The sequence below is a fragment of the Aythya marila genome, assembly GCF_965140915.1.
Source record: "Aythya marila genome assembly, chromosome: 4".
Taxonomy (NCBI): domain Eukaryota; kingdom Metazoa; phylum Chordata; class Aves; order Anseriformes; family Anatidae; genus Aythya; species Aythya marila.
The window spans coordinates 16,248,745-16,270,775 of record NC_139045.1 but is presented as its reverse complement, the minus strand read 5'-3'; the positions used below and the strand labels follow the sequence as shown (position 1 = coordinate 16,270,775).

The 22,031-nt window shown below is 51.5% G+C and overlaps 2 protein-coding genes across 2 annotated transcripts; both read right to left on the bottom strand.

Annotated features, from left to right (window-relative positions):
* Positions 1-1,020: 1,020 nt before the first annotated feature.
* GSR (glutathione-disulfide reductase) lies at positions 1,021-5,542 on the bottom strand. Its single transcript, XM_082759943.1, has 13 exons — positions 5,326-5,542; positions 4,844-4,870; positions 4,258-4,346; positions 3,913-3,982; positions 3,656-3,803; positions 3,500-3,554; positions 3,116-3,215; positions 2,613-2,699; positions 2,338-2,499; positions 2,029-2,140; positions 1,824-1,955; positions 1,582-1,715; positions 1,021-1,420 (listed from the first exon to the last, which is right to left on the bottom strand). Exons 1-13 carry the CDS (start codon positions 5,452-5,454, stop codon positions 1,271-1,273), a joined length of 1,395 nt encoding a protein of 464 aa, XP_082616069.1. The 5' UTR covers positions 5,455-5,542; the 3' UTR covers positions 1,021-1,270.
* A 90-nt stretch (positions 5,543-5,632) lies between these two features.
* Positions 5,633-18,733, bottom strand: PPP2CB (protein phosphatase 2 catalytic subunit beta). Its single transcript, XM_082759944.1, has 7 exons — positions 18,548-18,733; positions 11,052-11,261; positions 10,614-10,787; positions 9,517-9,606; positions 7,797-7,958; positions 6,830-6,948; positions 5,633-6,220 (listed from the first exon to the last, which is right to left on the bottom strand). The coding sequence occupies exons 1-7, from the start codon at positions 18,644-18,646 to the stop codon at positions 6,148-6,150; spliced, it is 927 nt and encodes a 308-aa protein (XP_082616070.1). The 5' UTR covers positions 18,647-18,733; the 3' UTR covers positions 5,633-6,147.
* Between the last annotated feature and the right edge of the window lie 3,298 nt (positions 18,734-22,031).

Here is a 22,031-nt window from a genome sequence, read left to right as displayed (position 1 = left end):
GGCTCCCCCGGTCCCCCCCGGCACCGTGAGGGAGGAGGGAAGATGGCGGCCGCGGGGCCCCGCCCCGCGCGGGCGCCCTGGGCTGTGGCCGCGTAATGGCGGCGCCGCGCGGGGTCGGTCCCCGTAGGGAGCTGAGCTCCGTGGGCTCGGACCCGGTGGGCTTCACCGGGCTGTCCCGGTCCCTGTGCCTGCTCAGCTTGGCATCGCCTGCCAGGTTGCAGAAGGTGTGCTCAGTCCCGCTGCCCACAGTGTTAACAGAGATTACAAACAGCACTGGTCCCAGCACACCCGAGGGACAGCACTCGTCCTTGGTCTCCACCGTGACACTGAGCCATGGACAGTGACTCTCTGGATGCAGCCATCCTGCCGATTCCCTGTCCATTGAATAGTCCATGTGTTAAATTTGTCTCTCTCCAGAGCAGGGATGGTGGGTGGGACCATGCGAAAGAGCTCGCAGAAGGACAGGTATGTGATACCAGTAGCTCTTCCCATGTCCACAAGCACGGTCACTCCATGATTGAAGGTCACCAGGCTGGTCAGGCACCACTGTCCTTGCTGAAGCCATGCTGGCTGGCTCAGGGCAGTGGTACAGTCCCCATCTCTGGAGGGATTTAAGAGATGTGGATGTGGCACTAAGGGACCGGGCTCAGTAGGTCAGGCTGATGGTTGGACTCGATGTTTTTGGAGGTCTTTTCCAACCTAGATGATTCTAATCTCCACTCTGCCCTCCATACATTCCCACATGGCTTCCAGGAGGATCCACGCCATGGTGTCATTGGGTGGAGAGGTGAGTGTGACTGCCCGGTGGTTTCCAGGGTCTTCCATTTCACCCTTTTCAACAACACGTGTGATGTTTCCCTATTATGGGCTTGGGTCATCATCCCCTTTCTGTGCCCCATGGACATGGTTCTGGCTCCCTGCCCTTATCCCCTGGGGTTGGGACAATGCCCCAGAGCCTACTCCTGCCTGGTGCAGCTCAGCAGGGCATGGGACCATAACTACTATGCACAAGGCAGAAGCTTTCCAGCATCACCGCATTTATTTTCCACTTTAAATCATACCACGCTGATTCTACTGATGCATTGCTCTCTGAGCACCTGGCTGAGATTTAGGCAATGTTTAAGACATTAAAAAAAATCCCTACTACCCAGGAGAATTTCTGAGAGAAGGAGATGGCATTTGCTCATGTGATTGGCTTGCACAGAAGAGGTAGTGCCAAGAGGTGGCAGCTGGCTCCTTTGCCTCAGCTGCCACCAGTCAGTCCCATGTTTCAGCGCATCGTCACCAGCTCCTCTGCTGAAGTAGGATGAATGGCAACCGTGTTGTCAAAGTCAGCCTTGGTGGCTCCCATTTTGATAGCCACGGCGAAGCCCTGCAGCATTTCATCGCAGCCCAGGCCTTGCATGTGCAGCCCCACCACCTTGCAGTAAGAAGCAAGAGGTCAGGCTCATGGCAAGGACACATGCCACCACCACTGGTGACCCACCCTGTGGACAGCCAGTGGTGTTCCCAGCAGTGAGGTCCTCACCAGGGGCCCCCACATCCCCCTGGGCAAGGACACCCAAGTCCCCCTCCACACACCTTCTCCTCCTTGCCGGCACACACCAGCTTCATCACACACTTCACCTTCCTCTGGGTGACTGCATGGTACAAGGGGGTGAAGGACGTGGTGTAGATCTTCACATTGTCCTTCCCATGTGCAGAGATGGCTTCATCTGCCAACAAAAGGCACCGTGCGTCGGTTTCCCCAGCCTGTTTCTCCACACAAGCACTGGAAGTGACTTAATGCCTGCAGGCCTCCCAGCAGCTCATCCCACCCTTACCTTCGGTGAGGCCCACAGTCCCGATGGGTGGGTGGCTGAAGACAACAGTGGGGATGTTGCTGTAGTCCAGATGGGCATCCTGCTGGCCCCCAAAGAGCCGGTGCGCCAGCTTCCTCCCAGCCGCGATGGCCACTGTGGAGAGGAACAGGGAGCCTGAGACCTGGCCTGGCTGGAGAACAAGGGGATGGGGGGCACCAGCACGCACCTGGGGTGAGGAGGGCTCTGCCGCAGACATCTCCAACAGCATAGACTCCCTTCCTGGAGGTGTTCTGGAACTTGTCCACCACCACATGGCCCTGAGCATCCACCTCCACGCCCTGCCAGAAGAACACCATCTGTGTTGGCACTTGGGACCCTGTGGTCCTCACAGCAACCTGAAGGTCTCCTGATGGAGGAACCAAGTCCAGCAGAGACGTGCAATGCTTTTCACGGTTCCACATGGCTCCGAGAAGCTCTGCCCACGCAGCCCAAGGATGGTGATGCCCAAGGGGAAGGACACACGTTCCCATCTCACCACACGGTCCAGGCACAGGTCCTTTGAGTTTGGCTCCCGCCCGACGGCCCATAGTAGGCAGTCCACATCCCGGATCACCTCCATCGTTGGCTTGTGGCCAGGCGCTGAGGATATCACCGTCACGTCCAGCAAGCCACTGGGGGACTTGGTGACAGCCTGGACCTGTGGAAGCAACGTGGGGCCATGGTGAGAAGGTGCTGACAGGTTCGGTGAGGAGACACCCTCACTTGGGGTGCTGCCCTGCTGGCCCGCATGTCCCCAGCAAGCATCCATACCCGTGAGTGCTTCCAGACATCGACCCCGGTGTTCTCCAGCTCCTGCGTGCAGTTTGTGCTGACCAGCGAGTCAAACGTCCTCAGGACCTGGGCAGGGACCACGCAGCCCTCTGAGATGATGGACCGCATGCTGGGGCACTGCCCCACAGCCCCCTCCACCCACATCCCCCTTCTGCCAGCACTCTTGCCCCACTCAGCCACAGATAAGTGATGCTTCCGCTTGATAACAAAGCTCTCCTTTGTTTACTTTTTTTTTTTTTTAATATCATAATTATCTTTCTTTCTTCAGGCCATGACTCAGCACGAGGCTCAGGGAAGCAGGTGCCCTGGCATGCACTGCTGCAGAAACTCTCTGCACGCACTGTGGCTGCCGGGATGGGCTCGGCAGCACGCCTCCGCTCTGCCTTCTGCCCCGAGCCTTCCTGGCTGCCCCACCGCAGATCTGCAGCTGGCCAGGATGTAGCAACAACGGGAGGCACCGTGGGGCTGGCCAGCAGTAGTACCTTATCCCGACGGATCAGCAAGGAGGACTTGGATCCCAGCGTGGAAAGGATCCCCGCGATTTCCACCGCGATGTACCCCGCGCCAACAATCACGCTGCGCCTGCGGAGAAGCAACGATGCCATAGGTGTGTATTTGGAGCCCAACAAGCACGTGCATCCAAAGGCTGGCAGCTTCTCCTGTGCCCAGACTAAGGATAGAGGTCCTGAGCAGCTCGTTTTGGGTGCCACAGCAGCGGAAGCCTTGCGAAACAGCAGCCTGCGCAACATCTGAGCACAGCCAAGAAGCCCTGGGTGACCACCAGCAGGAGCTCTGAATAAGCCACCGAGCACCTGTTCCACCTCCCTGCTCCATCCCCGGGCAGGCCGGGGGACGCCCCACCTTACCTGGGCAGCTCCTCCAGCTCGAAGAACCCATCGCTGGTTATGCCCAAGCTGGCTCCTGCAAAGCAGAGCAGTAGTTTTACCACAGAGGGGCTCTCCACAGCCCCGCAGCTGCATCATTTGCTTTCACAGCACCACCCGGGCCGTGCTGGGACTCACCGGGAACCTCGCTGTCTGGGGGCACTGAGGGGAACCCGCCTGTGGCGATGAGGATGTGAGGAGCTGTGTATTTTTTACCATTGACCTCGATGGTGGGCTCCGGATCGGCGGTGAACTTGCCGTAGCCGTGGATGATGTCAATGTGAGCCTGTGGGGGGAACAGCAGGGAGCCCCGTTGGTGCACGAGCAGCAGATATATACAGAAGACACACAGAAGGGACTGCGTCCAGGCCAGCAGGGAATACAGGTGCCCCCACCTTGTTTAAGTTATTTTCATAGATCTCGTTCAGGCGTCTCACGTAAGCATCACGCTTCTCTTTAATGGTTCTGGAACAAAGTGGAAGTTCATCATGGCTGCCAGCTAACAAAGCCACTGAGCTCAGCTGAAACGCTCTATCCCCTCAGTACGTGGCAAACGAGCCACAAAATAAACCAGCCTCGAGTTACACAGCAGGCAGGCACCTTCCCGCTGACACCCGTGCTGCTCCCCGCCTTCCCTGCTGGGGCCGGCAGCCCCCTCCCATCTTTTGGGGAGCCGTTCCCCGAGCCCCAGCCCCTTGTCCCCCTCCAGGTAACCGTGGGTGAAGCCACCGCCACCTCACCTCCAGTTAAACCTGATGCCAGATGTCTCGAAGCCGTAGTCGGGGTGGTCATGGATGAACTCTGCATGCACGGCGGCGTTCCACATCACCTGCTCGCACAGAGCCAGGCCCCGCTCAGCGCCCCTGCCCCGGGACGTGCCCGTTGCACCAGGCAGGCTGGCGAGGTTTCAGGAAAACCACGAACACCGTGGGGCCCCCGAGGCCTGTCACAGCAAGCGCCCGACCTCTGCATGAAGGCAACGCGGCTCCCACTGCCTCCCGAGCAGCCCTTTGCATGTGGGGTGACAAACCCTGGCTGTGCTGGCTTCATGCCACCGGGATTTTATCCCAGCTGCACATGTGCCCTGCTTCCTGATGCCTTGCCTCTGCCCGGGCCAGCCCACAGGACACGGGTCTGGGTGCCCCAGTTGCTCAACACTTTCCAAGCCCTGCTTCCTCCCCGCGCCCTCCTCCCCGCCAGCTGTGCCCCAGCAATTCCTGGCATTTCCCTCAGGGAGAAACCCCAGGCACCGGGGGCTGTGCCCGGACCCGCAACAAACCCAGGGCAGGTAACACGTTACAAACAACCACAAAAGCACCCGCTCACCTTTTTTGGCACACATCCAACGTTGACCTGCGAGGGAAGAAGAGCGAGTCTTAGTGCAGCACCTAATTTCTGTGAGGTGATGCTCCGGAGAGCACCTGCCCGGGGCCAGTAGCGAACACGGCACGGCTCCGTGCCCTGCCAGGCAGAGGCAGGCAGGGCAGCAGGCAGGGCAGCGCATTCCTGTCCGCAGCCACGAGCGGAGCCTTGAGGCCTCGTGGTTTATTCGTAGCCCTTCACTTCCTTGAGGGAGAATACGGAAGGTGCGCGCTGCTCGCCTGTAAGGTAGCGGCTCCGAGCGGATCCACCGGGAGCTCACCGCTCGCTGCCGCTTCCCCACATTCGGGGAGGGGGAAGCCTGAGGCTGGCGTCACCCTGACAGGGGCACCTCATCCTCCCCGCCACCCAAGTTAGCCCGTGCAAGGGATGGCGTGAGTGGGACAGCTCCCCCCAGCCCCACAGGGGTCCCCCAGTCCCCGACTCACGCAGGTGCCCCCCAGGCGGCGCGGCTCCACCAGGGCGACGCGGGCACCCAGCTCTGCGGCTCGGCGAGCCCCGGCCAGCCCTCCCGAGCCACCTCCCAGCACCAGCAGCTCGTAGGCGGCCGCCGCCATGGCTTGGCTCAGCTCTGCTCAGCTCAGCCCAGCGCCGCCCCTGGCCCGCCCCCCAGGAGCGCAGCACCACGGGTCGGGCTGAGTTTATTGCTCGGGTACAGCGAGCGGGTGGCAAAGGGCTTCCGTGACGAGCAAGGCGGAGCGGGGGCAGAGAAACGGGAGCGACACAGAGCGGGAATCGAGCTAAAAAGGGAACGCTTTATTCCGGGTTATGACAACGTACTCCCAAAAGCAGGAATTGCTTCCTTTCTCCAGTTCGGCCCATCGTCTTTCAATAAAATAAAGAGTGGGGGGGAGGGGGTAAGAAGTTAGTGTGCATTTCCCTTAAAAATAAAACTCCAAAACGCTAATTCATGCCAGTTAAACACTAGAACTAAAAATTTACAAATAAGCATAAAAGGAGATGGAAGTGTTAGAGTTACCTTCTCTTCTCTGAACAGTCCAGAAAAAAAAAAAAAGACTACAAATACAGCAGGCAAACTGACTGTTGGACTGATTGGTACAGGATATATAGTGTTGTAAGGAATTCAGTCTCAAGTTGTGCTAAATGCTCTTCATCCTCAGTATGGCACATTTTGGTCCATGATAGGGATTGTAAATTGAGACGAACCCCGATTTCGTACAGAAACACGTAAATATTGTTGCTTTTTTAAAATGCCAGGTGTATTTCCTTCTACAAAGGTTAGGAGAGGTTTACAGGAAGTAGTCTGGGGTACGACGGGTAACATGAGGCTCTCCACGACGAGGTGCTGGGTCAAACTGAAGGCTGTGGAAAACAAAAAGGGGTCACTTCCCTGCCTCCGCACAAGGCAGTTTTCAATACCACAAACACAAGACTCGCCCTCCTGCTGCTATCATTTTATTTTCCCAGTGGCTTCTGCATGAGACGTCCCAGACCTTCCGCCACCCCAAATCTAAAGCTGAAGGACACATGAGGTCCTAAAACAAATGACCAGCAGGAGGCAAGCTCAGCCACCAGTAGAAATGGTGCTTGCAGAGTGAACATCACCAGGCCAGCAGTGCTTCAGCAGCCTGCTGCTGCTTTCATGGGAGGCCAGCCAAATTCAGAATCTCACCAACCTTTATAAAGGTTAGTGCTAACAAAAAAAAAAAGAAAAAGCCATAGGTCCAAAGTTTCAGAGCCAGAAAAGAGAGAAAAAGAAGCACCTGAGAAAAGCTTTTAAGAGCCCAACTTACTACTTCCCCCCCCCCCCCCCCCCCCCAATACCTTCTTGCAGGTAGCGCATATCCTGTTAAAACCAGGGTGGTTTAAGCTTGCTTTTCATGAAAGAACCCCTTTGGAAAGGACCAGACTTTGCTCACAGTCCACACTGGTTAGGCAGGAAGAGAGAACAGCTCAAGACAGTTTACTCACAAGGAATATTTTAAAGTGTCATCTAGTTCCATGATAGCAGCCTGGTTCCCACAACGGTAACAGTAATTGGGTGCACTGAAAATGGTAACCACGTTTCGGTCGTGGCACCAGTTATAACCCTGCCAGAGAAAGAGAAGAGAGGTCTCTGTTAAACCTCCACCCTCAGTCTATCTGAATTTCCTCTTATCACCTGAAACGTTTTGAGGCATTTGTGAAACACTGTTCCTTCCATGTGTTTTCAACAGACTTGACTTTCACCTTAAAATTCCATTTCCAAAAAGCACTCCTCAGCATGAACAAGCTGCGTTTACCTGGATTTAACAGTTTCAGCCATTCAGAGAGAAGATAGCTGCGTGCCACTTGTGGATTTATTCATTTTGCATTCCAGTTACAGCTCATACAAGAAGGAAAGCTAGAGATTTTTAGATAAGCCCTCAGGCTTTGTTCACAACGAACGAGAATTTGCCGGTTCACCTGCGAGGGACACGGCTACCTCCAGGATCTGCTTGAACTGGATTTAAAAATAAGCCTGCTCCACTGACCCACCTGGCATTTTTCCACCAAGACATACCAGAATAGCCTATCAACAGCCAAAATTAGGGCTTAATCCCTGCCATATCTGAGTGCTGTGTGTTACAGGACAGTGTGTTTAACATACCAGCAGTCTAAGTAGAGCAGTCAGTGTGTAAGGAGATTATTGCTTCCACAAATGGGGTATGGCGGGGTCTCTTCGGCAATGTGTTCGCAGAAGGGGAGGGAGAACACCCCCCTATTTACACAGCAGGTCAAAGTTCATCGGTTTACATTGCTTGTTGCCTTCACATGATTAAAATCCCTCTTAGGTGTTTACCTGCTTAGCCTTCAGATGTCAGCTTATGCAAACCCATCAGCAGATCTCGCAACATGGATAAGAATTTTCATCTACCTTCATTTTTTAGCTTCGTCTACCAGAAAGTGCTTGCCCTACCTCCATGACAAGTTGATGAGCACGGGAAACCAGTGTAAGACCATTGGCATGGTTAAATGTTTCGGAAATGTCTTGCCCAAATGTGTAGCCAGCACCACGTGGAGATATACCCCAGCCACCACGATCATCTGGATCCGACCATAACAGATCACACATTGGACCCTTGAAAGAGATAAGCTTCTTCGTTAGCTTTCCTTTCGCTAGCAAGATGGTTATAAAAACACACTTGTAAAACATAGTTTATTTACAGTAAAAAGACTGCCTGCGTGTTCTTCTCTGCACAAGCCACACACTTATCTGATATACCTCACATCATCACACTCACTGAATCAGACAACATCCTCTCACTCACAAGACAGGAACATGCCCACAGCTGAGAAAGGAACCCATGCTACCAGAAAACCGTTCCACCTCCTCCTCCATGCACACCGTTTACCATCTCAGACCTGCAAAGGCACGGAGAGCATCTGATACTCGCTCCTGACTCGTGGTGTAATAAAGGCCACATGAGAAGGTACGTGTGTCCAAGGACGCACAAAGGGTTCGTTAATGCCAGCCACTTTGCAATAAATTAAAGGAATGGAAGTGACCCATGTGAGGTTGTGAACTGTTCAAGAGATTGATGGTAAATCTTCAGCAGCCTTTCTGGCAGGGTACTAAGCATTTCATTTCCTCTCCTGAACTGTTGATTGTTGGACTTTACAAATTCAGAAGCACCTCGGAATACATCTAACAGGCACAAATGAAGCTCAGGGGCTTTTCTTGCTGAGCTATTTAGAAGCTGTGGGGCAGAAAGAACTCCCCAGTCCTTACCCAAGCCCGCTGCTGTCCCCCACCCACTGATCCCAGCTCTGTGGTAGGGATCACACATGGAGGTGCTCAGGAAAGTCAGATTTCAGCACACATATGCAGCATAAGACTATGGAAGCCCCGGAACAAGAAAACAATAATTTTAGCTCTCTACAGTCAGAAGCCCCAGCAGGCAGCCTCCTAATTCTGTGAGTAATTTAAACAGCTTATTTCAGGTTTTTTGAAGGCTTAGGCAGACCTTGCTGCATTGTTCTTGCTCCTGTACCCACATCTCAGGATGATTGATGATGTTTTTTTTTAAATCAGAGAGTAAATAAGACCATTTGCAAGCTCCAACCACCCAGACAACACAGTTATTTGCAAGCCTAGGAGCTCAGAAGGTGGTTCCTTTGGTCCAGCTGGCACCCCCTGGCTGCTCCATGCAGGACTCCTGTACATCAGCATATCCCACAGGCCCCCTCCAGCTTTGTCAGGTCCCCAGAGAAACAGGGTAACAACAACCAAGGTGAAACAACACAGGAAGAGCTGGCTGGGAAGGAGGGGTGGTGACATGACACAGTTTCACATGGCAGTGGTTGGTTCCCAAGGAAGTCTGCAACGAGGCTGAAGGCAGCAGGCACTTTCCCTTGCCAATACAACTCTGAGTCAGCATGACAGTCGAGAAAATCTGTGTTTCTGCAAAAAAACAGCTGTGAAAACCCCACAGCTCTCCTTTTACAGACTGCTACAATCAAAGCATATTGACTTGGGTGTGTTTTGCCCAAATGAATGTTCATCTGCTCTAGCTCTTATGGAGGCAATAATCTGCTGTGTAACAGCATCTCACTGTGCAAATGGATTTCCACATGACTACGTATTTGCATTTCCAGCAAACATATCTAAAATTACAATGGATCTCCTTTCCTGTTACCTCATGTGGCACTTCCTGCAGGCGGTCCAGAGCCCTGATATGATCCAGTGTATCTATGGATGGAGAAAGGCCACCGTGGAGACAGAATATCTACGGCAGGAAAAAAGAAATAATCCGTTCAGTGCATCCATGCTGTGAAGCCTCATCTCAGAAATAGCTGGTTTTAACTTTATCATTCTTTTGCAATTACAGTGGCCTCACCCTCGCAGCAGGGAAACCAGATTTAATTCCCACAGACGGAAACAAAACCAAAAGGGTGCACATTGCATACAAATATCAGAGCTGCAGAGATAACATGCCTTCAGTTTCAAGACTAGCTTGACTCATAGCAATACCTCGACTCACACAGCACATCACAAGATGACTCCCAGCTCTCAGGGAGTCCTTTCAGATAAACCCTACCTGCATTCCTTCAGCAGCAGGTACCAAGGCGTTGCTGCTCCATCAACCTGTGTTACTACCATACCAAATTCTTCCCCAAATCCACAGTAAATCCACTGGCTTTAAAATAATTCCGGACACATGTTAAGAGAGCTTGTTTGAGACTGTTTGTGTACAGGTCAGACCACACAGCCTGTGTTGCACTAATGTGAGAGAAATCTCAAATAATTTTCTTCAGACAGGACCTTCTGTGAAGCTATTTTATTCACGATTGCAATGGCAGGCGCCCTGTCAGTCAGGAGCACATTTTAGTAAACAAATCATAACTTTTTATTCCCTATTACCCAACACCTGATCACCTCCCATTTCTTCATTGGTGGAGTACTACAGGTTCACAAGCTACTTGATGCTCCTCTATACCATGCATGTACAATTTTTCTTTTTGCAACCCTTTAATTTCTCCTTTCTGATATTTTGAGAACTTGTGATCTTTGTTTTACTGTTCTCACACCGCTCATCCTGTTTTACTCGAGCTTCTACCTTATTTTGAAACAGTGAGGCCTTCTACTGTCCACTTACCTACTTAGCATTTCTCTTTACTATGACTACACAACTGCCTTGGAATACAGAAAATTTGTTCTCTTCTGCAAAAACACAATCTTGTTCCTCACACTACAAAATGGGCAGTTTTCCTTATTCAAGGCACAAAAGCTTACCTGGCCATCTACTAGAGCTGTAAGTGGGAGATAATCAAACAGATCTGTGAAATACTTCCAGACATTGGCATTGCCGTACTTTCGCAGACATTCATCGTAAAAGCCATACACCTGTGTAATTTGTCTGCTTTCGTGGTTTCCCCTCAGTATCGTAATGCGTTTTGGGTAACGCACCTATTGAGAACAACAAAAAAATAACACAACCAACTTTTAACACAAGAATTGGACGATGAGTATGGAAAGAAATACTAAGAAGAGGTTTTGAGCAGCAGGTAAGCACTGAGCTCTGTTACATAAAGCGTTTTCCATTAACACATTCAACTTGTATCCATCAAATTCTAGCCAACTGCAATGTCAATGAGGGGAGCAATTCTTCCACATCTCCCCAAAACCACAAGTTTGTCCAAGGTTACCGTAAAAAACGCTATCCAGCCATACCTTTAATGTTACTAGGAGAGTCACTGTTTCCACTGAGTAGTAGCCTCTGTCCACGTAGTCTCCCATGAACAGGTAATTTGTGTCTGGCGACTTCCCACCGATTCGAAAGAGTTCCATAAGATCGTGGAATTGGCCATGGACATCCCCACAGACGGTGACCGGGCAGCATACCTCTTGCACATTTGATTCTTTTGTAAGAATTTCTTTTGCCTAGCAAGGAAAAAAAAAATAAAATATACAGAGCAAAAGCAAAGGAAATTCTTTCACAGGCAGGTGCAGAAGTTATTCCACTGCATTTGCATGGGAAATTCAATTTCCCTCTGGTGGCTCCCTTCCAGATGACCACCGGAAAAGCAGCTTGTTGAGTAAGCAAAGACAAAGGGCACGTTACAAATCACTGCGCAAGATGAGCAATTTTGCTCCTTCGAGGCCAGGTCATGTAGATTTTATTGTTTATTGGCACACTGAGGTACAAAGTCAAAGAAATACATTTTCTTCTTTCTCAGCCTGAAATTAAGGAGTGTGAACTTCAAGGCACATGCTGCATATGACTTCCATCACTGACAGGGTTCATGCACAAATCCTCTCCAATCGTTTCTGAAGACTAATTGTCTTCTGAACACAGCAAGATGAAGCGTTATTCCAGTAACTTCCATCAGCATCACAGGCAGACAGCACCCTGAACACAACTCTTTTTTTAGAAACATACCGGTCCTGTGAGAGATTTCTCCATCTACACCATCAAGAGAGCTCAGGTCAGCTCATTTCAACCACGTGAGCTACAGCAGCACTTGGCACTCTCGTCTGACTGCCAACGTCAAGCGCTGCTCAGCCTCACAATGCCTAGAAGTTTTTACCTCGAGAACCACAGCTGAATCACTGGCCAGCTCCCGTCCTGTCAGCACGGGTTCAGTGTGAGAGCTGCGTGAAGAGGGGTCAGTCAATAATCTTGCTGTCTGGGCAGAAATACCAGAGGAGACCGTGCAGATCACTACCCAGTCAGCTATTATGTATTTTTTTTTGAGCAACTTGATTTGCAAAAGCACACATAAAGCTAGATGCTATCTTATCCCTGCACTTGTTATAAAATCATGACCCCCTAGGCGTCCTCAAGATGCCAGCTGACTTACCACGACGTGCTCATGCTTGGGCTCCCTCCTGCCACCCCTCAGGCTGGCTACCACCCCGGCTGCTCAGCCGATCGCTCTCCGTCCCACGCAGCCGCCTGGAACCCCGCACGTCGCCGCCTTTGCTGGCAGCACAGCAGCAGGCTCCCGCAGCTCCTCTGCCAGCACTGCCAGCTGCTCCTCACTGCCCTCCTCCTCTGGCATCCCTCATGCTTCCCCCCGTCGCTGCACACCCAGAAACCCAGCGTGCTGTCCCAGGGCCAGGATTTCGCAGAGGCAGGTCTGCGCCATGGAAACAACACTGCGAGCAGCAGTGCCCCAGCGCCCCCAAAAACTCCATCTCCGTTGAGAGGGGCTGATGTCTTCTTGCTGAAGCCACCGAGGAAAGCGAGTGTTCCTGAAGTTACCTTTGCTACCCTGGCACAGAACCTCACGGCATAAGCGAGAGGCACTTCTCTAGCCCCGGGGGCTTTCTGCCTGCCAGGCTTGCCATCCTCTTCCAAGCACAACAGTTTAACAAATTTTTCTGACAGCAGGTCACACACAAGTGGAAGAGCAAACTCAGAGGCAATTGAAACCTACGGAGCTACCATCAGCTTCCCCAGCCACGACCAGCTGGCAACAAAATGACCACAGATGGAGGGAAGGCATCCCTGGATTTAGTCATCTCTTTCCCTGCATCCAGCAGTTCCGAGGCTAAATTACACGGCTGTAATTAGCAGATCTGCATTACCTTATTACGGTTACCAAATACCACATTTGTTTTGCTGCCTCCAGGCTCATCAGCTGATGTAGATCAGAGCTCCAGGCACAAGGGAGGCACAAGGAGCACCCGCAGGCAGGCTCCCTCAGATCTGGAGCAGAGGGATGAGCGTGCAGAACAGTCACCTGCAGGCGATGATCAGACCGTTCCTCAGGTCCCTGCACTCAGGCTGATGTGGGTCCCACCAGCCGCTACCAGGAAGGAGCTGATTACTGAGGACATCCCCCACGAGCTCCCCAAGCACACCTGTCCTCACACTGTTGCTCTTCACGGCCAGCTGCCTAGCCTCCTCTAAGAAAAGTGTATATTCACAAAGAGTCACTACATCCCAGGCAGTCAAGGGCTCTAGCAGCACCCAGCATGCCACCTGCATGGAAAGTAACCTGAAGGATGTGACCCTGACCCTGGAGTTTACCTTGCAGCTCTACCGGGACTGGAAACTGCTTAATGTGTTGCAGCCCTACTGGAATTCTCCCTGTTCACGTCTTTAAAAGCACCTTCAATGCCTCCCGAGAGCTTCTACCCTCTGTGAGAGAAGGATGCAAAACAGTGACAAAACATTTGCTCAGCGCATTCTGACATATGTTGCATGAAGCAGGAGATGGGGTTTCACCGCAAACTGGAGTGAACTTCACCACAAAAGGTGTTAGGGGTTTTCTGCCTTTTCATATCACGCGTGCTGCTCCTTTCCTGGCTGCGTAAGAGCAAGCAGCCTTCCTTGAGGCTTCTGGGAACGAGATGCGGGTCACAACACAGACACAAAGCACACTCACCAGTGTCTCAACCCACACACATCCCAACCACACAGAGGTAAAGCAGCACGCAGGGAGCAGAGAAGAGCTCCCCTCGCACAGTACTGCGTCAAACAGGCTCCCATTAAATGCGTTTTAGGAAGGTGGGCTAGCACAACTCCTGAAACGTTGGTTACTAGGAGCATCTAGAAGTTTCCCTTCAGGGCAGAGGAGGAGCTGTTAGCTGAAGAGCAGCAGCTCCTTAAGCTGCCTACCAGCTGTTACTGGTTAGCCCGTTTTAGCTTACTCTGTGGATGTACACACACATGAAAAATGAAGTTTGTCATTTTAATGCTGCAGAGATGGTTCAAATCAGGCTTGGGAACTGAGCTGACCACATGAGATCGTCCTCACGTGACTGTCTAAGGCAGAACAAGACCTTTAAAATCTTAAGCATCGTTAAAAACATCCCAGAAAAGCTGCAATTAATCAGCGCGCTCTGCTCGCGCATTTCACCATGCAGGGCTAAGACTACAGCAAAAAGGCTTAAAATAATAAGAGCACATTACAAAGCAAGGAAAGGAAGAAGCTGATGCGAGGAGAGCTGCCCTGCTCGACTGTTGTTTACTGACTTCCGATGGCTGTTCAGTAATTATTAAAGTCATATTTTAGCTACGTTTGTTTTAGACAACGGCGATTAACACATCGACTTCCTAAGTGCGTTGCCTTTGTTTTGGACGGAAAACACCCCCCAGGTCACAATGAAAAGGAGGAGCTTTTAGCTATTCTTATCAAGTACGCCTCCATTAAGCACAACATTTACAAGGTCCACGCTCAGAATTACTCTGAAGAGTCCATTATTTTTGTGAGGAGTGCGCCTGTCAATCACCTTAGCCCCACTCCTGCCCAGCTTCAGACTCTGGGGGCAGGAACACGAGCCTGCACGCTGTCCCACCCTCAACCTGCACGGAGGGAGCCCCTGTATGTTACTGCATCATCATCCATCCCCACAAGAGGAAACCGAGCGGTTTCAGGGCTTGGGCACAACCCCTTAATGCACTGCTCCGAAAGCAGCGATGCTACGCGGGCTCTGAGACTACCAGCAGGATCACCAGGAGGCTAATCCCTCGGTGAGAGACTTAACAATCAAATCCACATCAAGCACTTGGCTGCTCAGATCTGTCTACGAGGCTGTGCAGGCCGACTCCATCGGTGAGGGGATTAACGTCCAAGCAGGAGGCAGATTTTCAGCTTCAGGCTTTCCCTAGAGAACAACAGACACCCCAGGCACCCGATCAGCACGTGAAATCCTTCGCGAGCACAGAGACTCGGCTCCTTCTGGAAGATTCATCGCCTGCATCACCACCTCAGCTTGATTTTTAAGAGGCTCTTACTTCAAGAAAGAGAGAAACCAGCTATGGAGTTCCACGTCGAAAATTCGTCAGCTGTGATCGATCAAACTACCGTGTCAACAGGCGTGCTGAGCATGGAGAGTCTCGCAGGGTTTGCCCCAGGAGGCTGACCTGCACGAGAAGCAGTCAGATTCTCCCCAAGTGGGGGAGCTGCCCTCCAGCAGCAAGGCAGCAGAGGACACCCCAAGAGTGACAGCGAGCACCAACGGGAGGCACACTCCTGGAGCCATCTGGGCCAGCGTACCCTAGGATGAACTCCGTTGCTGAAGAGATGAAATGCTGCTGGCCATGGCTCAACGCCATGCTCAGATGGCTTGAACAGCCGCCAGGATGCTACTTGGCTTCATCTCTCGCACTAATTCCACCAATTAGTGCAGAAGAGCCTACGAGCTCGCTCTAGCGAGATTATTCTTGGGTGAAATGATCTCGAAGGGCAGAAACATCACAGATACGTGCCAGTATCAGCAGTGCTCCCCGGAGCACCAACTGGCTCCTGCTGCCTGAAGAACCGGCGTACAGTCACCGTTCAACAACCGGATGAGAAGCACAAGTCTTCGTTAGTGATCAGAGTCCTTCTCCTCCCACCCCTTCACAACACAAAGCTCCCAATCTGCTCACTGCAACGAGTCCGCAGCCCCCTCTTGAACATACAAAGACCAAGGATGCAAGAAAAAGGAAGCTAAGGAGAGGGTTGTTTGCCTGTGGTTAATTTAAGAAGCAGCCTTTTACTTGCTTTCCTTTATGCCCCATCTTATTACTTCACTGAAAAACTGTTTTATTTCATTGTAAGTCGGGTGTCTCTCACCTCTTTGCTGACTTGAACCCTAAATCCAAAGAATTTAAAGCTTACTGTTTCCAAACTTGGAAGTACTTCCTATAGAGCAAATCCACCTCCCTGGCCCTTCAGCCTGGCTCTAGGGGCCCAAAGTGCAGGTTCCGAGGGGCAGCAGTACCCGTGCCAGTTCACAGGCAGCTCAGCAAGCGCTACCCTCCCACCAGGGCCCAAGGGCAGGAGCTCAAAGCTAGCAGCACGGACACAAACCTGCCATTGCACCCGATGAAGCATCCAAGGCAGAGCTCAACAGATTTTTCACTGCCTATTTAATAGGAGCTGGAAAGGGTTTTTAACAACCTTCTTCTGCAAGGAGTCTACCACGATGAAGTTAAGCAGCGTGAGATGCAAGACATCTGATTCCCATATTCCCCCAACATGCTGGAACACTTCTCATGCCTACAAGCTCCAGTGGTGATAATTGTTTGTCCTTCTATCATCATTTAAAGTTTCAGAATGATTTTAGTTAGCTTTCACTTTAAAGACCAGCAGAACAGCAAACAAGTGTTTTCATGTTGTCTTCAGATGACACCTTGCTTATCTGCATACGGGATATATGATGGATCAGTTGCCAAAATTATGTCGTAATCAGGCAGGTGGATTTACAGGTGCAAATTTCAAGAACTTCCTAATTTTCATACCCTCCATGAGCCTGGCTGTCTCCAATCTTTTCCTCAATTACTGTCCGTTAGGCCAGCAATTACACCAGGAACAAGCCACACAAGCAAGTCTGGGACATCCCCAGCCCGCCCCCACTTTCACATAAACCTTTCAGTTTTGTTTTGAAATTACCAAAGTCTTTCACAGATGTAAACCCAAGGCAAGAGGTACCACTGTATTTAACCTCTTCGAAATCAGTCGTGTGAAAGGGAGTACTTAAAAGCGAGAAAGTTGGTAAAGGTTTCTCCGATCGTTATCTCAGGGGCACCAAATAAGCTCTCAGGCAGAGCTGCTTCACACCAACAGCAAGACCACAAAACCCAGAGCTCCCTTCCCCTACCACCTAAACCATACAACCAGTCCTCAAAAGCTTAAGAACAAGCCAAGTACGACCACCGCATTTACTTCACATACAAGCCATTTTGAACAGCTATCAGCATCCTTCCCGAAAAGCCAGGTGCTATGATAGCTTGCATCTGTATCAAAGAAATCCCACCCTGCCCAAAGGCTCAGGCTCCTACCTGCTATTTGGATGGCTGACACCCCCTCACCTGCAACTCTCAACGTGCCATGCCAAGCTCCCTGCTTTTTGTGTGACCACTGACATGCAGCCAGTCTGCTAGCAGTATCCTCCAGCTTTGGAAAACACAGCAGCCACAGCTCCTTAATCAACCACACTACCTGAGAAGGGAAATGTGCAGTTCTGAACCAGCAAAGCTGGGAGCAAGGCACAGAACACACTAATAAATTCTTTCAGGCTTATTAGCTGGGCTTGACACAAGAGACAGCACAGCCACAACGAGCTCTTGCTCGCTCTTCAAGACATCTACTCCTCATGCAACTGCTGTTGCTCCCTGCTGCAGCACCAGCCCTCCTCACCACAGTCCCTCAGAGCTGACACAGCTCTGCAAGCAGAGAAAAAGCCTCTAAAGCAAATGGACAGTCCCAGCAAGGGTAAAAAAGAAAAAAGGGAACAGGATAAAGGAAACAGAGGCTGGGAGGGCCAGCTAGAAGTCAGGACTGCTGGCAAAAGCATTTGCCAGGAAGCCACAGCATCTCTCTGCCTGTGACATTCAAACAGCTCCCGCCTTTGCAAAGGGTACCCTGGCATGTTACCGGGTGGCGGCATGGAACCTTTCTGCTGAGAAAGACCTGAGAAAAAGAAATACCTGCGTCTTCTGAAAGCTGGCACCAAGGTGTTCAGTCACTGGGCAAAGCGCATTGCCAAGAAGGAGCATCAGAAAAAATGATTTGCTTCTGAGAAAGCTGAACAAGATGCACAAGTAATAGCATGACAACACCAACCTCACCATAAGCAACGTGATGCTAAAGGGAGCACTGAACTCACTGCTCTACCTCCTGTGCCTGACAGCTATTAGCTGGCCTGGGAAAGGCAGCAAAGAGGTTCTCTGGACCGCCGGGTGTGTGGCAGCAGTCTCTGTTGGTTGCTGCGACAGGAAGCGAACAGAAAGCACAATCTTTGCTCCCATATTGCGAAGAAGCCCACTTCACCTCTTCAGTCTTGCCACACTACCTAAGCCCAAAGAAAACCCTAACTTTGCCACGGACTGCAGCCCTGAGGGAGCACACTCGCACACGGGCATTTAACTTCTGAAGCTAAACCCATCGTGACCTGCCTCCTGACAGGCAAAATCACCTCCTGACAGCGTGCACCCCACCAGCAACCCGCCCAAAGCCCGTCCCAACCCGAACCACGTCCCTCTCCCCCCCAGCACCGTGTTAGCCCGGCCAGCCCGGCAGCACGGCTCCGCTGCCCCCCCAGTCCCCCGCCAGGTGCCCGCAGCCCTCCTCCCGCCGTCAGGGGCTTCATGGCCGCCTCCTCAGCGCCCCTCCCGCCCCCATTTTCGGCCCCTTCGGCCTCAGCTGCCCCCTCCCTCCCTCCCTCCCCCTCCTCCTCCTCCTCCTCTTTTCCTCCCCAACCCCCCGCTGACAGCCCTGCCCCCCGCTCACCTCCTCGCAGAGGCTGCGGACCTGGCTCTCGCTCAGCTGCCGGCACTCGTTGAGCTGGTCGATCCACTGGTCCAGCTCCTTGGTGAAGCTCCTCTCCATGGCGGCGCCGCTGCCCGCCGGGGGCCGGGGCCGGGGCCGCGGCCTGCTCGGCTCCCCGTAATGGCGGCCCCCCCGGCGCTGCGCACTTCCGGCCCGCCGCCCCCTAATAGCACCGCCCCGTCATGGTGCCCGCCCTGTCATGGTGCCCGCCCCGTCGTGGCGGCCGCCCGCATGACCAGAGGCCCCGGGGGGAGCCCCAGGGCTGTGGCCCCTGAGGGGCAGCGAGCACCGTTGTCAGGGCTTCGTCCCTGTGCGCGGTGCCTGAGGAGCATGGCAGGTGCCCTCACGCTGTCACAAAGCCTTGGTGGCACTTGGGGTGTAATAAAAGCTTTCTGTAATCCTGGCTCTGTGCGTTATTAATCTGCCTCACCGCGCTGAAATGTTGTGGAGTAGCGCGTTAAGCCTCCCATCTGCAGGCTGGCCCCAGTAAGGGTTTAACCGCTCTGTGTATGCTACAGCAGCTGTATGTTGCGTCATACCATACGAGGACATTTAAAACTAGCATGCATGTGCTATGATGTACCTAAAAGTCTTCTCCCAACATCTGCCTGTAGGCTGGGGCTTTATTTATCCATCTCACAGCCAGCCCTAAATTGCTACCAAAGTGTGAACATTTCTATGTACTGCAGCATACCAAACTCCTTCCCGGATCTTCTGCATTTTTTAGGCACGAGTTTCTGCATTTTCATCCTGCCCAACAATGCCGATATATAATTTCCTGTGCTCCCACGGGATAAAACTACCAGGCTTGCTAGACTTTTCTTTCCCTGAGGTGAATTTGGAAATCAAAGGGTTCAAAACATCTTGTACCTTTAGTGAACTTTCCAACCCAAAACACATCTAGCAAAGCAAAAGGGAGCAATATAAAAAAAATATTATTTTTTAATTGCTCTTAAAGATCCTTTGCCATTTCCGTATCCACAAAAGACACCTTCCAGGAGCTGTTCACATCACCCATTCAGAGCAAAGAGCTTTTAGTTTGGAAAACCCAGCCAAGAGACTGCTTGGGGACTTGTTCTCCATCTCGACGGGTCACTGCACAGAAATGTAAACCTCAGTGTGTTGTGAAGGTACACACTGACACACTGGCAGCTGGGTGACCTCTTTGCCCTGAGACAATGCCCAAAAGTGACAAAGAGAAAAACTCTGTAATTTTGTAAGTATTTGAGGCTGTAGCGTTAAGCTTTGTGCTCTTAATCCTGCATTTATTTCCCAGCATCCTTACAGAACTCAGGTTTCCTGATTTTCCAATTTTCATACACTTGGGTGTTTTGCTTTGTCATGTCTTTTCAGAAGGTTATTTTTAACAGGATTGCCCGCATCTGTGGCACTGCAGAGGAGAACTTGCCAGTCCTATGATGAAGTTAAACCATTAGCCTGGAAGTGGGCTCCTGGGCTGCTGCACCACGACACTTTCCATCTGAGAGCTACGTAGGGATAGCATGAACTGCATGCACTCCAGAATAAAAGTGATGCCTATGTTAAAAATGGTGAAAGGGGCTTTTCCAAAATGATAGAAAATAAAAAAAATAAATCACATTTCAGGTCTCAGGTGACACAGCACTAAAGCGAATGCTGAGTCATTTTTATTTATGTCTCCTTAGTTGGCCAAGTTTTCAAGGTTTCCTCATCTTTTAATAAAAGGAAACAAAATCAGAAGATATAAAGAGTGTGTCAAATATCTCCCTGTGAGAAACAGCGGGTATTCTGCGGCTTGCAGTATGGTCAGATAACAAATTCACTGGTTGCTACCAAGGTGTGGTACGTAAAGTACATCATTATCCTGTTTTAGAGTATAAACAACCACTGGTAACTGTTTGCCAACCCCCTTTTCTCCCTCTAAATTAAGACATACATTTACATACCCATATGTATTTACACCTGCTCCCACCTGGTCCTGGGAAATGACACTGGGGCAGTTTAACTTGGCACCACTCCTACATGTGCAGTTCACCCCCAGCGTGATGCCCACCTCAAAGTCAAGGATGTTTTCAACCCAGGTGCACTGGCTTCATGCGGAATTGAGGGCAACGTTGATGTGCCAGAAGAGATACACCCCCGTGAGGGGGCTGCTCAGCTCCCCCATGGGGTCCTGCTGTTGCACGTCCCCCCTCAGCACACCCATATTCCCCCCGTACCCTCATGCCATGGCCTCACGGCATCACCCCCACATCCCATGTTGCACCAGTACCCCACCAGCAACCCCAGCACCCTGCCGCAACCCCAAGCACCTCTTCTGTGTTGTCTGCACCGAGTCCAGGCACCTTCATTGCAACAGTGGGAGAGGTGGCAACATCAGGCTGCCAAAATTCAGCTGAGAAAGCAAATGCATGTTATTTGGGGCAATGGGAGGATGCTTGGCACTCTTGGGGACAAAGCAAAGCCTACTTCCCCCCACTTGAGGCTAAAGGGAGGCAAAGGAGCATTTTGAGGTGCAGGATCAGTTCCCATGCAAACATTTAAGGAAGAATTAAATGCTCTGTCAGCACCCTGTTGATGCAGCTGCAGCCCTGGGGGGAGTAGGGTTTTCTGGCCAGCTCCCAAGGGCCTGCAGTTGCTTTGTGGGGGCACCTGGGCACTGGCAGCATCAGAGACCAGGCCCCAGGCTGCTCTGGGGGTGCCTGCGAGAAAGGGGGTGGCCAGAGCCACTGGGGTCACTGGTGGAGGATGAGAGGCACACGTTCCTGGCTGCACCACCAAAACACTGGCGTCGTCATTCACAGCTCCATTTTGAAGGGAATATAAGTGACCGATGCAAACGTCCTGTTAATGCATTCAGTGCCTGTGGCACTGAAAGACCGAGGTGGTGTTGTGTCTGCCTCTCTGAGGAGAAAAGGTTTTGCTACGTCTCCCCTCACTAATGATGTCCACAGCTTTCGGTTGCTATTGCTTTCAGTGAGCTCATTACAATAGATTGTTTCCTTCTCAAATGCAAAACACTGACATCAGAAATTACTTAACTTCAATAAATGTGTTAATAATAATTTAATCTCTTAACTGGTAAGTGGACTGAAATGCAGGAATTCCTCTGTCATGCACTTACCGTATAGAAGTGTCTAATGAGGAAAGACTGGCAAAAGAAGACGTAAAATTGAAAAGCCGCAGGGAGATGAATGTGAGATAACCAAGAGAGGAACATTTATATTCTGAGTCTTGGCTGAAGTTATTGCCCCTTCCAGGCAGATGCATTTCCCTCTTGCGCTCATGGAAAGCGCCCAAATGGGAGGTGCTGTAAGGGCAGATCTGAGTGACCGGGCCCCGAAACAGTCGCATGGTGAATCAGGCGACAAGAATCAGACCAGACAGTTCAGACTACACAAGTAAGCAAATTTATTTTAAGACAGAACAAATATTGTGGCAAACAACAATATGCAAATTCGGTTGG